The sequence below is a fragment of the Eptatretus burgeri genome, chromosome 4 (assembly GCF_056783735.1).
Source record: "Eptatretus burgeri isolate ZD-2024b chromosome 4, Ebu_testis_v1, whole genome shotgun sequence".
Lineage (NCBI taxonomy): Eukaryota > Metazoa > Chordata > Myxini > Myxiniformes > Myxinidae > Eptatretus > Eptatretus burgeri.
This window is the reverse complement of record NC_140964.1, coordinates 127,007,171-127,023,894: the sequence shown is the minus strand read 5'-3', so window position 1 is coordinate 127,023,894 and position 16,724 is coordinate 127,007,171. Positions and strand designations below refer to the sequence as shown.

The window sequence follows — 16,724 nt, the reverse complement described above, 5'->3', positions numbered from 1 at the left end:
CCTCTTTGTCGTGCCAGGCACAAGAAACTTGTAAGTACACAGTGATATCCAGCAGTCATTAAGTACAATCATTCGATCGCTGTCACTTAAGTCACGATCATAAAACACACCAAAATCGTTCTCGCGCAGCGTTGTTGTCGAGAATATCTGTACTTGGCCTTTCTGTCGAAAAAGCATCATTTTCTTTTTCTTTTAAAGGCCTTTAAGGAAGTCATAGAGAGTGAGCTTTGAATATCACAGCTTTACTCACGAATCACTTAACATTCCCCAACTCAAATGAGTTCTTCATTGAAAATAAAAATAAAATGGAATATCATAAATTGTGGCGCTTTGTAAAATTTTTACCTTTATATGACTTTTGTTGACCTTTTTGAGAGGTTGCAAAAAGTTTGAACCATAGGCTGACCAAGTTTCCATAATTTTATTAAAAAATGGAAATTTGAACTTTAATGGATTTTAGAGAAATTTGATAAAGTGACCTCAATTTGACTGCTATATACCTGTTGTTGGCTTGATGCTTCGGGTGGCAGGCTTGGGATCTGAGAATCCTCAGTTCAAATCCTGCTTGGACATTGAATTAATACCAAGTGGGGTTGACTCAGCCTGTCATCCTTCCGAGGTTGGCAAAATGAGTACCAGATCGCTGGGATGATTGAGCCATTTGAGTATCCTGCGTCAGAGTGGCCACCTGTCCAGGATTGTGCCCATTAGCCCAGGAGACTGCTTCAGCAGTACCAACGCTCTGCACAAAGTATGGTCCCAATGGATGGATGGATTTGACTGCTGACCTCTATAAAGGTTAAAAGGGGTCACCCCAGAATTGGAGCCTCCGTATTTTTAGCTTATCTGGAATTTACGTTCCAGATAGGTATTGTCATTGCGCACCATCCGTCCATCCATCCGTCTCCTTTTTCGGCCAAACTGCTTGACCTATCCGGCTGAACATTTGCAGCAACGTTCCTTTCTTGACTGGTAACAGGAATTGCAAAGTTCGTTCTGGGCACATGACTTTAAGCAGGTCAAAGTAGCCGACTTAGTAAATTTCTTCAAAAATCTTCTTCTCCAGACCCACCAGTCAGAATGCTACTAAATTTGGGTTATAACATTAGGCCAGGGTAGGGATGTTAAATTTCGAAGGTCATGCCAATCACGTGACTGGAAGTGTGTCAAAATGGTGGTCCCCCAAATTCCTTCCAAAATCTTCTCCTGATGCACCAGTTAGAATGCGAGAAATTTGTGTTACATTAGGACAGGCTCGGGATGTTAAATGGCCAGTCATTTCGAACAGGTGACCGGAAGTGTGTCAAAGTGGCCATCTTTATCAATTTTTGGGAAAATCGTGCAAATTCCTTCAAAATCTTCTTCTTCAGACCTACCAGTGAGAATGCTACCAAATTTGGGTCGCAGCACTCGGATAGGGTCCTGATGTTAGATTGCGGAGGCCATGCTGATCACGTGACCGGAAGTGTGTCAAAATGGCAGTCGCACAAATTCCTTCCAAAATCTTCTTCTCGAAACCCACCTGTCAGAATGCTAACAAATTTGGTTTGTAACATTATGGTAGGGTAGGAATGTTTATTATATTGTGGAAGTCATGCAGATCACGTGACCGGAAGTGTGTCAAAATGGCTGGCTTCACCAACCTTTGGAAAAATCGCATTAATTCCTTTAAAAATCTTTTTCTTCAGACCTACCAGTGAGAATGCTACCAAATTTTGGTTGCAGCACTCGGATAGGGTCCTGATGTTAAATTGCGGAGGCCATGCTGATTATGTGACCGAAAGTGTGTCAAAATGGCGGTCGCACAAATTCCTTCCAAAATCTTTTTCTCTAAACCCACCTGTCAGAATGCTAACAAATTTGGTTTGTAACATTATGGTAGGGTAGGAATGTTAATTATATTGTGGAAGTCATGCAGATCACGTGACTGGAAGTGTGTCAAAATGGCTGGCTTCACCAACCTTTGGAAAAATCGCATTAATTCCTTTAAAAATCTTCTCCAGACCCACCAGTGAGCATCTACCAAATTTGGGGTACAGCATTCGGATATGGTTCTGATCTTAAATTGCTGAGGCCATGCTGATCATGTGACTAGAAATGTGTCAAAATGGCCGACTTTGCGAAATTTTTGGAATATCATTTAAATTCCTTCAAAACTCTTCCTTACCAGACGCACCAGTCAGAGTGCTACCAAATTTGGGTTGCAGCATTAGGCCAGGGCCCAGATAAACTACAGGTAGTGGTACTATTTTTACCTGTGATGTGTCACAGGTCTACAAGAGCTTCGCCTGGTTGTTGTTGCTGTTGTTTTTTTTTTGGGGGGGGGGGTCGATTTTTGAAAAGTGCACCTATTGGTCAGACAGTTGCCAGACACCATCCGCATTTGTCGCTTGACTCCGCCCACCATGGCACCCAGCCAAAATAATATGGCCGCCATCTTGATTTGCTGGTGGGCCGGAGACATCAAGCCTGGAGACCTCTGCTGATTCTTCACTGCCTGGATTTGTTGCATCAGATTTCCATTGTCTTTGTTTGGGTCAAGTGTTATTCACAATGAGGGATCCCGAAAAATATAATCAATGTCAAATAAAGTTTTTCATTGGTAATGTTTAATCAAGCCCATCAGCACGCACAGTACGCGCCTCCCTAAAAAAAATAGCCTGGACCGAACACATCAGGTCTGTAGGCCTTTGGTGGTTATGCACTCCCTGAGTTTGTTGCATCTGATTTCCATTGGCTTTTTTGCGTCGTGTTACTTATGACGAGGGACCCCGAAAAATATAATTAATGTCAAATTAGATTTTTATTAGTAAGGTTTAATCATGCCCGTCAGCACGAACGGTGGGCACCTTCCAAAAAAAAATTGCTTCACAATTTTTGAACGGCTCCATATTGGGGTTAAATAATCTGTGGCCGTGTACCGAATCAGCTCGGTCTGATATAACCATGGCGGAGGGTGACATGGATAAGATGTCGAGTTAATCTTTTAATAGCGCATTAAATGTGTTTCCCAATCGCGCTGTTCATCTTTTAAGAGTGCTTTAAATGCACGTTTCCAAATCCCGTTTCTGGATTTTGATCATAATGTACCTTCATTCCAAACATCATGTTGGCAGACCAATTTTCATGATTCCCGTGAAATTTGTTGCTCTCCGACCGCACTGTAGTGCCTGTTTCACTTTGTACTTTCAAGTGCTTTGCACCAAGATACATTAGTCTGGTGGATATGTGGGAAAAAAAATTGTGCACTTCATGATAAAAGCATGAAACTTGGTAAATCAATACTACGTGATATAGCAATCACTTTGAAGATTGGAGGCATTCCCAGGATGCCTCTGTTAGCCATGGTGGCCGTTTTCCAAAATGGCCACCATCAAAATTTCTGGTCGTCAGGATTCTTTGCTTTCTTGGGTTTATAGACAGAGATTTTGCCTTCCCCATAACCTCCAAGTATCCCAAAAATGAATCAAAAAAGGACGTTATTAGTTATAAATGACCACTGTGACCTCGGAGGTCAATCTATTGCATGAAATGGAGATAATAAACAGTGGTCACAACCTATCATTCATATATTCAGTTGAATGCTTATAAATAGGCGTTGTCCTTGAATTGGCACCCTTAATAGCACTTAGTAACCAAATTCATGGTTTATTATGGAGCATATCTGAACAACAAGGTAAACACCACAACTCCATCCATGTCGGTACGTCTTGTCAATCGTCCTACAGTTATCAGCATTGTTGTAATGTTTTAGAGGTACATGTAACAATAATAAATTACTTGAGGTACTAGAATATTCTATAAAAAATCCTCTCTTTGCAGCACACACTATTACAGACTGTTATAGCCAATCTTTGCGGTCATCTGATTCACAGCTACCACACTTGCAGAGCGCTATGCAGCGCAGATTTTCTTTGAAGCGACGACACCTGCCTCTGCAACCTTTTGTGTACCCACACTTGATTATCGCATGACAAGCTTTACCAGCATGTGGCAATGTCATCCACTTTACCCACCACTCGTTAGGGCTTCAAGCATGGCTGAAGCTCTATTGAAATCGTTCATATTATTATTAGGGCTTCAAGCATGGCTGAAGCTCTATTGAAATCGTTAGTATTATTATTATTATTAAAGGCGTTTTTATGTTCTACTGACCGATTTTGTGGCGGATCTGGAGGGAAAACTGTTGGATGAAATTCAACGAAACTTAACAGGACAATTACTCACCACCTGAAGTTTATACTATGAAACATTTGATGACGTAGGTCACGTGGTATGGCGGCCATATTGGATTTTATCCAAAACCCAAAAACATCTTCTCCAGAACGGACAACACGAAAGCCTCAAACTTTTGCACACACTTGCATTGTTCCATGGTAATGCTAATTTGTTAATTTGGTCGAAATCGTTACATAATTCATGTGATTTAAAATGATGCCGATTCGCCTCATTAAATATGCAAAATATGCAAATGAGTGTTGAAAAAATTTAATGACAAATTTCGATAGCACATAAACAGGGGACTCCCAATATATTTATACTATGTCTGTATTTGACCCCAGTGAGCCCCCAGCGCCCCCCAAAGTTGAAAATGACCCATTTTTGAAATGTCATAAAATGAAAATAACACTTGGATTAAATTCAATGAAACTTATCCATTTAATAATTCTCCACCTGAAGTTTATACTTTGAAAATTTTGATGACGTAGGTCACGTGGTATGGCGGCCATATTGGATTTTCTCCAAAACCTAAAAACATCTTCTCCAGAAGGGATAATTTGACAGCCTCAAGCTTTTGCACACATGTCCAATATTCCATGGGAATGTTAAGTTGTTAATTTCGTCGAAATCGTTACATAATTTATATGATTAAAATGATGCTGATTCGCCTCATTAAATATGCCAAATATGCAAATGAGAGTTGAAAAAAAATTAATGACAGATTCTGATAGGCCTTGAAGAGGGGACTCCAAATATGTTTACACTATGTCTGTATTTTACCCCAGTGAGGCCCCAGAGCCCCCCAAAGTTGAAAATCACCCATTTTTGACATGTCGTAAAATGAAAACCAAAGAAGATAGACAAAAAGTGACCACACATTCTGGAAGATATTTTAACGTTCTACAAGTTCTCCATTTACATCAATATGCAAATGTGGAGTTATTGGACTTTTTTGGGGACTTGAAAATTTGTCCAGCCTCGATTTGTCCAATGTGAAGTTTCTTTCTCTATCATGTATTGCTATGGGCTTTTCAATCCTTCATTGAGATAACATGAGGGACCACGTAGCTGGACCCCATTGCAGACTTGAACTACCTTTCTAACTCGGAAAACCCATATCATGTGACAGGGTGATAGTGTTGAAATTTGTTAAAATGGAGGCACGCCTTGAAGCCCGGGATTACTGGTTTACCAGTTTTAATTATTATTATTAAAGGCGTTTTTATGTTCGACTGACCGATTTTGTGGCGGATCTGGAGGGAAAACTGTTCGATGAAATTGAACGAAACTTAACAGGATAATTACTCACCACCTGAAGTTTATACTATGAAACATTTGATGACGTTGGTCACGTGGTATGGCGGCCATATTGGATTTTATCCAAAACCTAAAAACATCTTCTTCTCCAGAAGGGATAATCTGACGGCCTCAATCTTTTGCACACATTTGCTAAGTACCATGGTAATGTTAATTTGTTAATTTGGTCGAAATCGTTACATAATTAATATGATTTAAAATGATGCCGATTCGCCTCATTAAATACGCAAAATATGCAAATGAGAGTTAAAAAAATTTAATGACAAATTTCGATAGCACATAAACAGGGGACTCCCAATATATTTATACTATGTCTGTATTTGACCCCAGTGAGCCCCCAGCGCCCCCCAAAGTTGAAAATGACCCATTTTTGAAATGTCATAAAATAAAAACAACGCTTGGATGAAATTCAATGAAACTTATCTATTTAATAACTCTCCAATAATTCATTGATATAACTTGAGGGACCCCGTAGCTGGGCCACATTGCAGACTTGAACTAACTTTCTAACTCGGAAAACCCACATCATGTGACAGGGTGATGGTGTTGAAATTTCTTAAAATGGAGGCACGCCTTGAAGCCCGGGATTACTGGTTTACCAGTTTTAATTGGACTTGTTTTCTCTCGTCCACCCAAATTCAGCTGAACTGGAAAGATGTGGGCTTGGTGCCGCAGCCTGGCCCAACACGTGGCCAGCCTGGTACCCAACTCGTAGCACGTGTTGCATTAGAGCGTCCTGTGTTGGAGGATATTTTTGATCTCCCTGACTTTCTGGGTGAACAGTACCTGTCTGGCTTGACGTGCATTGTCCTCAGAACTTCCTCAGTCATACATCAACAGCACAAACTTCTCAATGTTTGGAAGGTTCTCGACAAGATTATCTGCTCTCGGGTTTGAGCAAGGGTGTTAAATCACTGAATGCGTTCCATGCAGACGAAGCTGTGCATTTGCCTTTTCCAGTGAAACAAGATGTAGTGTGCCCCCAGTCAGGGCATGAAAAGCAGGCCATGCATCACTTTTGTCCTCACCCAGTTTTTGTGCAATAACCCTTGCATCAAGGTACCTGAAAGATTTTCCTGTGCCAAATGCCAGCCACAGACCATCACAATCCAGTTTGCTGGCAAAACTAACAGCGAGCACTGCGACGTCCTTGTCAACAGTTCGAATCGGGATCCTCTTCCAACCTTGCTTGATACCATCTGCAGCATGTAATAACATTCGGGTATCCGCCTCCTCACGCCTGCAAGGATACAGACCTGCTGTATCGGTAGGTTCTGAGCAACACACCTCTTCACCATGGGTGAGTATCGCTTTGCCAGGAAAGTTTTCACTGCACAACCATTCGCTAATCATCTGGAAAAGTTGTTTTATTTTGCTTCTCTCTTAGAAACTGTTGCCAATTTCCAGGCACTGGTTTAGGTCCCTCAACTCTTTCTCCTATGTGTTTCCCTGCCTCGATTGTTTCTCGTGCTGAAAAAAAGTCCTTTAGTCACAAACTTTGCAAGCGATCTACGATGGGCAGAATAGATTGCGGTCACGTTTCAGGTACATCAACTTTTCCTGTGTGCATGATTTTCCTTTCTGGATATCAGCTTTTAGGCCAGCGGTATAGGTCAGATTTTTTGGTACTTAATCAACTGGCTTGACACAAAGCTACTAGAGATCTCGTATGAAAGATGGGGATCTCAGTAACTCATTTTGCCCTGTTGTCCTCGTTTTTTGGTGTGCGGCCCATGAAATATTCACACCTGAAGGATACCCCCATTAGAAAATTTTGACCATTTCTGAAAATCAGTGAATTAGCCATAACTACAAAGCAATGCGCCCTATTTTTACATGATTGGTATTGAAATGTGCAGAATGAACAGGGGAATACTCCTAGTTACTTAATGGAATACTTCTCGATAAATATATGTACATTTGAGTGCTTTTAATAGAAAAAAGACGTAATTTCCAGACCGCTAACTTCGAAAATCATCATCTACAGAAACAAACATTTGCCAATTGTCATATTTTGTTTTTATTATCTTGCCAAAACGAAGTTTTTGCAAGATATGTTAGTCAGCTTGTATGTTTTTTTTTTTTTTGTCTGTAATCACGTATAAAAAATTCTGCAGAGCACAGTTATCATTGGAAATTTTTGTAACTTCGCATATCAGAGGCCTATAGAGGTCCCTTTCAGCGCACAAAATTTTGAAGGTCAAGGTCAAAGGTCAAGGTCACTTTGTCGCAAATCAGGGGAGTCGACGAAACCCTTATTTTTTGAGTAATTTTGATCGGATCGTCTTCAAGCTTCATGGGAGTATAGTTCATGGTCTGGCGCTCAGCTGATTAATTTTTGGTGGCGATTGGCCTTGACCTTCATGTTTTTTTTTTTTGTCTCGAATCACGTATAAATCACTCTGCAGAGCACAGTTATCATTGGAAATTTTTGTAACTTCGCATATCAGAGGCCTACAGAGGTCCCTTTCAGCACATAAAATTTTGAAGGTCAAAGGTCAAAGTCACTTTGTCGCAAATCATGGGAGTCGACGAAACCCTTATTTTTTGTGTAATTTTAATCTAATCGTCTCCAAACTTTATGGGAATGTAGTATATGGTCTGGTGCTCAGCTGATTAGTTTTTGGTGGCGATTGGTCTTGACCTTCATGGTTATCGCCTGAGGTCAAACATATTTGACCCCAAGGTCAAATTTTCAAGTTTTAGGAACCATATCGTGTAGTACCTCAAATTGAACACCTCGATGAGTGCTTTCTAGATATGTCAAGCTTGAGACATTATGACGTCATTTGGTGACGTTATGAGGCAAACATATTTTTCATGGTTACTCTGTAGAACGATTCTCATCGGAATCTCTCGTAGGCAGATATTCCTCAAGGAGTCGCTCCTGGTGGATAGCAGCTCTGTTCACCTCAGTGTGACCTTAAAGAAGTCACACGTGGTCACCTTTTGGCAAAATACGGGTCACCCTGCGGGTGACATTGGTTTTTTATTTTATATTTGTTCAGTTTACCATATCAATATAATGAGAATATTTTAAAACAAATTTCTACTAGCAAATTATACGATATACTGACTCGAGTTTGCACAAGTGATTTGATAACTATATGTTACACCAACACACATTGTTGTACGAGAAATGAACTAAAACATATATTTTGAGCGAGTGTCCTCGATATGTTCAACCATCACTGTCCGTGTCATTTTGGTCACCATGTGACAGTTCGTTGCCACACTGCCTGTCACTGGTGGCACACATGCACTCGTTGGTGCAAGGCAAACTGTCTTCTGAGCAGCTGCAGCTGTTGGTACATGGTTCACTACCACGGCATGAACACACAAGACCATCTAACATCTCCGCTGATGTGGGTCCATCAAACAATGTGGGATGCAGCACACCTTCTCCTTAGTACCATCCATGACCCTCTGGTGTGGGAATTTCTGGATTTGCCAGGTGGGCATTCATCCACACTCGGCTTTGGTGAACGGATCTCTTCACATGTTCGAGAAAAGCTGGTTTGGACGGAGGCAACTTGTGCACTGGGACATCTTTGGTCGATGCGAGTTTTTCCTGAAGATCATTCAAATTTGTGTGTGCATCCATATACAGTGGGGAGAACAAGTATTTGATACGCTGCCAATTTTGCAGGTTTTCCCACTTACAAAGCACAGAGAGGTCTGTAATTTTTATCATAGATACACTTCAACTGTGAAAGACAGAATCGAAAACAAAAATCCTGAAAATCACATTGTATGATTTTTAAATAATTAATTTGCATTTTATTGCATGAAATAAGTATTTGATCACCTACCAACCAGGAAGAATTCCGGCTCTCACAGACCTGTTAGTTTTGTCTTTAAGAAGCCCTCCTATTCTCCACTCATTACCTGCATTAACTGCACCTGTTTAAACTCGTTATCTGCATAAAAGACAGCTGTCCACACTCAATCAATCAGACTCCAACCTCTTCACAATGGGGAAGACCAGAGAGCTGTCTAAGGACATCAGGGACAAAATTGTAGACTTGCACAAGGCTGGGATGGGCTACAGGACAATAGGCAAGCAGCTTGGTGAGAAGGCAACAACTGTTGGCGCAATTATTAGAAAATGGAAGAAATTCAAGATAACAGTCAATCTCCCTCGGTCTGGGGCTCCATGCAAGATCTCACCTCGTGGAGCCTCAATGATCATGAGAAAGGTGAGGGATCAGCCCAGAACTACACGGCAGGACCTGGTCAATGACCTGAAGAGAGCTGGGACCACAGTTTCAAAGAAAACCAGAAGTAACACACTACGCCGTCCTGGATTAAAATCCTGCAGCGCACGCAAGGTCCCTCTGCTCAAGCCAGCGCATGTCCAGGCCCGTCTGAAGTTTGCCAATGACCATCTGGATGATCCAGAGGAGGAATGGGAGAAGGTCATGTGGTCTGATGAGACCAAAATAGAGCTTTTTGGTTTAAACTCCACTCGCCATGTTTGGAGGAAGAAGAAGGATGAGTACAACCCCAAGAACACCATCCCAACCATGAAGCATGGAGGTGGAAACATCATTCTTTGGGGATGCTTTTCTGCAAAGAGGACAGGACGACTGCACTGTATTGAGGGGAGGATGGATGGGGCCATGTATCGTGAGATCTTGGCCAACAACTCCTTCCCTCAACAAGAGCATTGAAGATGGGGCGTGGCTGGGTCTTCCAGCATGACAACGACCCAAAACACACAGCCAGGGCAACTAAGGAGTGGCTCCATAAGACGCATCTCAGGGTCCTGGAGTGGCCGAGCCAGTCTCCAGACCTGAACCCAATAGAAAATCTTTGGAGGGAGCTGAAAGTCTGTGTTGCCCAGCAACAGCCCCGAAACCTGAAGGATCGGGAGAAGATCTGTATGGAGGAGTGGGCCAAAATCCCTGCTGCAGTCTGTGCAAACCTGGTTAAGAACTACAGGAAACATCTGATCTCTGTAATTGCAAACAAAGGTTTCTGTACCAAATATTAAGTTCTGTTTTTCTGATGTATCAAATACTTATTTCATGCAATAAAATGCAAGTTAATTATTTAAAAATCATACAATGTGATTTTCAGGATTTTTGTTTTAGATTCCGTCTTTCACAGTTGAAGTTGTACCTATGATAAAAATTACAGACCTCTACGTGCTTTGTAAGTGGGGAAAACCTGCAAAATAGGCAGTGTATCAAATACTTGTTCTCCCCACTGTATTTCCCTTGAGAATCATACATGGCACTGACTAAATGTCTTGAAGCAGCCACTGCCTCCTGGAGATCGTCAGTGGCGAGGACTTCGATTGCCCACGTTGTGAATGAACAACGATAGCATCTCCGTAGTGATGTTTTAGTTGCCACTGTAGTTTTTGTGTAGTGTGTGAGGTTTCTTCATTGTCCCCAAAGATATTTTTGAATCGATGTAATAGATTCTTCATTTTGAAGGCTTTCCCTCCTCTAATGTCAGTATCTATCTCATCAACAAGATGGGAGAAGGCATTTTTGATGTTCATCAGATTCAGGTACATCTTGCTGGTATTGCCCAGAGCTCATGTTGTGGGTGCTGATGTATGAAGCCATGCAAGTACTATGATATATAGCATTTTTTGCAAACAGGTCCTCGCCTTCAAGAAGACAAAGCATATCCTGATCGTCTGCTTTGAGAACTGTTGCTTGTCTAGGTCCTGTTCGGACACGGTGAAGTTTATCACGTTTCCTGGAATGGCAGATGAAACAGGTTGACCAATCAGTCATCTTGTGGGTATTTTCTCACGTGTGTTTAGGCTCCACAATCTTTGGTTTCTCCTGTGATGCATGTTCTGAGAAGAAGGATAAGTTCCTCTTACTGGTGTACGACTGATAGCAACTGCGGTGGTAGAATATAGACATATCCGTTCCTCCCTTACGTGACTCCAAACACTGGCCAATTTCATCATTCCGTATTTGTGAAGATGACTTCAAAGCTTCCAAACCCGTGCTCCCATCTTTGCTGACCTTCTCCTTTGACGAATTCTGACATATGATGCATGTATCCCATTCTGTCGACAACCTTTGCTTCTTTTTTGGCAACTGTAACTTCAATGGACTCGAGCCTGGTTCATCTGGACACCGTTCAGCCATGTTGGAGTCCTATAATAAAGAGAAATTGAAAATTCTGTTAAATGATTAACGAAAGACCACTTTTAAGCATTATTGCATAATGGGTAGAGCATTTATGATGTGTCCATACAATTGGCATTGACGTTCTCCAACCCCGGAAGAGAAGGAATTGAATAAAAAATAGATATATTAGGTTTAACTAATTGCTTAGCTATAGCCTTTCAGTAGTGTCCATTTTTGCACAACCATGCAGGACAACCTCGGTGCAAGGATGAGAGCGATGATGAGGATGATAATTATGTAAACACATTTTATCATATTTGTTCATGAAAAAAATAAGTGACCACTATATTCGTTATTGTTGTCTGTCTGTCTGTCTGTATTTCTTTCTGTCTGTCTGTTTGTCCCGAGCAAGGCTCCGTGGATTTTGATCCGATCCTGACAAAATTTTGGTGGGAGGTTTATATGATGATCTCGTTGTTTTCCTGAAAATGGGCGTGGTGCACCCATTATCGGCGGAGCCACGCCCAAAAAAAAACTTGTTTTTAGGGGGGTAGCCGATTTCAATTTGCATCTTATCCTCGGGGGTTTGTCGAATCTGACAGGGGTTTCGGTATTTGGTTAGCCCAATGACACCTGCATAGCCCCATGGAGCTCGATTTTTCATTTTCGTGTCAAGGTCACAAGGTCATGAACTTAGAAAATTGTGAATTTTGACATAAAAATTTTTCTTCTCCAAGGGGTTTTTCGAATCTGGCAGGCGTTTCGGTATTTGGTTCGCCCAATGGCACCTGCATAGCCCCACAGAGCTCGATTTTTTTCATTTTCGTCCCAAGGTCAAGGCCACAAGGTCATGAACTTAGAAAATTGTGTTTTTAAGGGGTTGTCGATTTCAATTTGCATCTTCTCCTTGGGGGTTTGTCGAATCTGGCAGGGGTTTCGGTATTTGGTTAGCCCAATGGCACCTGCATAGCCCCACGAAGCTCGATTTTTCATTTTCGTCCCAAGGTCAAGGTCACAAGGTCACGAACTTAGAAAATTGCGATTTTGACATAAAAATCCATCTTCTCCGAGGGGTTTGTCAAATCTGGCAGTGGTTTCGGTATTTGGTTAGCCCAATGGCACCTGCATAGCCCCACGGAACTCGATTTTTCATTTTCGTCACAAGGTCAAGGTCACAAGTCACGAACATAGAAAATTTCGAATTTTGACATAAAAATCATACGACCGCCCAATCTTTGAGAGCGAGGATGACAATATTTTTATGCATAATATTGAGGTCATTCCCTACCTCAAGTCTTGAAACCATTTTGCTCTATCTCGAACACCTTGCCCGTGGCGACCCTTCAAGTTTCTTTTTACGCTGATTTCATCAAAGTATGGATAATCCGAGGAGTGTGAAATGCCATATAGCCTATATGACGTTGTATTGTTCCTTGAATGTTCCAGAGGAAGTTTTGCACCAAAGGTCATAATCCTTGACCTTTGACCTTTAAAAGGTCTTTTGAAAAGGTGTGACTTTGAAAGTCACAAAGGTCAAATTTTCAAAGTTGTTGGAATCAAACCGGGTTTTCGACCTTATTCGACGAACTAACTCCAATAAGCTATAGCACGTATCCCGTTTCCTTATTTTAATGTCCACAACATTGTTTTGTGACCTTTAAAGGTGATGCAAAGGTCAAATTGTGAAAGTTGTTGAACGTCACCGGGTTTTCGACATTTTTGCAGCTAATAACTTGTCACTCGTACCACATCATGTTTATCATTTTTATAACTTGGTCTAACATTATCACATTGTCTCATCCTTGACTTCTGAAACAATCTACATCGTCAAATACCGCTCGTGAACCATCGTCGTCTTCAGACTTGTCTTCTTTAATATTGTAAAGGATGACTACTGAACATAGCAATGTCAACATCGGTTTTGAAAAATCGCCTTCTCTGATATTTTCCTGATGGCGGTTCTAAAAATTTAGAAAATTATCGTATTTTGTCAATAAAGGCATATAAATTTACATATAATGATGTGGTTTTGATACTACATTATTCTCCTGTCCAATCGACACATTTCAATACCAAACGTGTAGGAAGAGGGCTCTTTGTCTTGCAGTTTATGGGAAATTATGTGATTTTCTGAAATGGTCCAAATATTCAGACAGGTGTATCCTTCAAATGTGAATATTTCATGGACCGCACACCAAAATATGAGGACAACAGGGCTAAATGTGTTACTGAGATCACCATCTTTCATATGAGACCTGTTGAAGCTTTGTGTCAAGCCGGTTAATTAAACTCCTAAAATATAGCCCTTTATCGAGGGCTATACCGCTTGCCTATTAAGAGAGACAGTTTGTTCTTTGGCACTTTCTCTGCCAGTGTTGCTGTACGATCTACCAGCCGTGTTTTCAAAAAACCTTTACCCTGATCACCTCTAAATGAGAAAACGCATTAAGCTATCGACCTGAAAGAAGCAAAAATCTGTTAGCTTATGAATTATGATTCAGAGTAAGAAACAAAACATCCAGCATTCAATGCAAGCAGGGACATCGCAATTCACGTGGTAGTTACCGGTGTTGTATTCGTGAAGCATGATGTGCCACCATGTCAATAAAATCATATTTATAGGAAGAAACGGGTTCATTTCACTGTCGTCGTCCTCTCACAAACGTATGACCAAGCTACTTTCCAAACTTTGAATTGGGATTCGAAGAACAGAGATTTAGGAGCATTTTGGAGCCAGATTCTGGTCCGATTTATTCTGCTTCAAACCCAAAAAGACCCGAAGAGATCACAGGGGTCATCAAAAATCATTAACTTGAGCTATCATTTCTGTTATCTACAAAGATAATTCAGATGATTAAATTGCTAAAAATTATTGATAGAATCTTTTTTTTCGGTTGATTTTAAAAATATCCCACTACGTGGAAATGCCCACGGTGGCCATCTTGGAACATGGCCGACACAGTATGATTCAGTGACTCGAATGTTTCATATGTTTCCTTTGCTGTCTAGTTATATGTGCACCAAGTTTTTCATGCTTTTATCATGAAGTGCACATTTTGGCCAATTTGAGCACATATCTGCCAGACTCCACTGTTTAATGTCCGAACCCCCCCCCCCCCTTTTGCATCGAATTATTGTTTTCTTTGAATCAAATGCTTCTTGGTCAAAGTATGATGCAATGAATAGACTTACAAACTGCTTTGTCTCTCTTCCACCCACACACACACTTGCCAGACCATTGCAAGGCAGTTAGCTGAGATCCTGCTTCGTGGTATATGTGAACAAAGCTACTGGAAACCACTGGAGGATCCTCCGCAGGACCCTCCGCCCACTAATTCCCAACAAGAAGACCAAGAAAAGTCTAAAAGCCTTTCACTCGAGCGAGGGCCTCGGTTGTATACAGGCGAAAGGTAAGCATCATGTTGCCATGGGGAGGGTTTGTAATTGGAACATTGAGGTTTTTTTTGGAAAAGATTAATTTGGGGGAACATGCCACTATTTTTCCTCCTTATAAAATTTGCATGGAAGGAAGAATAAAAGTTTAAGAACAGCTTGTCTGTCATGCACATGAATAACATTTTATTTATTTTTTGTACACTGTGTAAAGTCTGTGAAAGAGCTTGTGGCTGCATTTCATAAATTAAAAGGAGATTAGGAAACAATGGAAAAATCAACACAGGATATGAGATTTCAACCTGAGATCCCAGCATCTGGGAAACCAATTAAATGTTTTGGATTTGCTCTGCCATCATCAAACCAGGCTTGTACACCATTTCTTTTATCAACACCAAGTCTATAGCACCAACTTCCACTGTGCATATGTCAATCAGATGCATTTGGCTTTCAATTGCAAACTCAAACTCGAAAGCATCTCAAAATGTAAAGCCCGTCCACGACCGCTTTGCAGTCAATCTCAAGTTTACGAAATCGACAGCTTAAAATAAAATTGTACATTTTATTAATTTGTGTTCTCCGTATTTTCATCATATTTATAAAGGTTTGTCGAAGATAAACCTGACTGATATCCCTCCTCTCACAATCTTCCCATGTCAACTATGGTCTTCCTCTTTTCCTCCTACCTTGCTCCCTCAACCTATCTGCTCTCTTTGCCACTCTCCTGCAATCCGCACCAAGTGCCCAGCCCATCTCAGGTCAAATTTTCACTCATCTCCCCATCGAGCTCATCTGCACACCAATCTTCTCCTTATATCCACTCTCTTCACTCATGCAATCCTCCTGACCCAGTTGTTCTCACAAACCTGCGGCCGATGTTGTCTCTCTGTCAATGCCACCTTTTACAGATCATAAAGGTGGGTTGGCGTTGCACACGACATTAGAACCTTCCCTTTGAATTTCTTTGATATCTTTCTGTCTGCCATTAATCCTACCACCCTCTTTCTATGCATTCACATCTACCTGAATCCTCCTCCACACCTCTGCCTCCAACTTACCATCCCCGGTCACTCAAACCTATATCCATGTCTAATCTCCTTCCCTTCTGACCTGATATTCATTTCTTTTCTCTACTGCCTGACCCACATCACCTCAATCTTCTCAATACTCATCTTCAGCCCATGTTTCTCAAATGCCTCCTTCCACTTCCCCAGTAATTCCTGCATCTCCCGCCTACTCGCCACCATAGCCGCCAGATTGGCCACATCCAACATCCTCCCCAGAATACCCCTCATGCTTACGTTCCTGCTTACCAGCTCCATCACCATGATGAACATTAATTATTGGGCTGAGAGCACTTCCCTGCTCAAGCCAATGTTCATGCTTAACTCGTCAGACATGCTAGGACCAACCAAAACTCTCCCCTTCATTCCCTTGTACATCCCTTCCTCCAACCTAACTTATGCTTCTGGCACTCCCATCCATCTCAATGTCACCATCACTGTCTCTCTTGGGACAGTGTCATAAGGCATCTCCAGGTCCACAAATCGCAATGCCATTTTACCTTGCACTCCAACCTCTTCTCCACCAGCTGTCTCAGCATGAACCTCCCACACATCATCCCCGTACCTTTTCTAAACCCCTGCTGCTCTTCTTCGATCTCCATCTCCACACTCTTTCTTATTCACCCAT

At 41.5% G+C, this 16,724-nt stretch overlaps 1 protein-coding gene across 2 annotated transcripts in view; it reads left to right on the top strand.

Moving 5' to 3' along the window:
• Window positions 1-16,724, top strand: part of LOC147029063 (tetratricopeptide repeat protein 7B-like) — a 251,547-nt gene that overhangs the window by 92,271 nt on the left and 142,552 nt on the right. For both annotated transcript variants that reach the window (XM_085879989.1, XM_085879990.1), the window contains exon 7: window positions 14,874-15,049. In XM_085879989.1, the coding sequence (XP_085736115.1) occupies window positions 14,874-15,049 (176 nt within the window). The remainder of the gene's footprint in view (window positions 1-14,873; window positions 15,050-16,724) is intronic.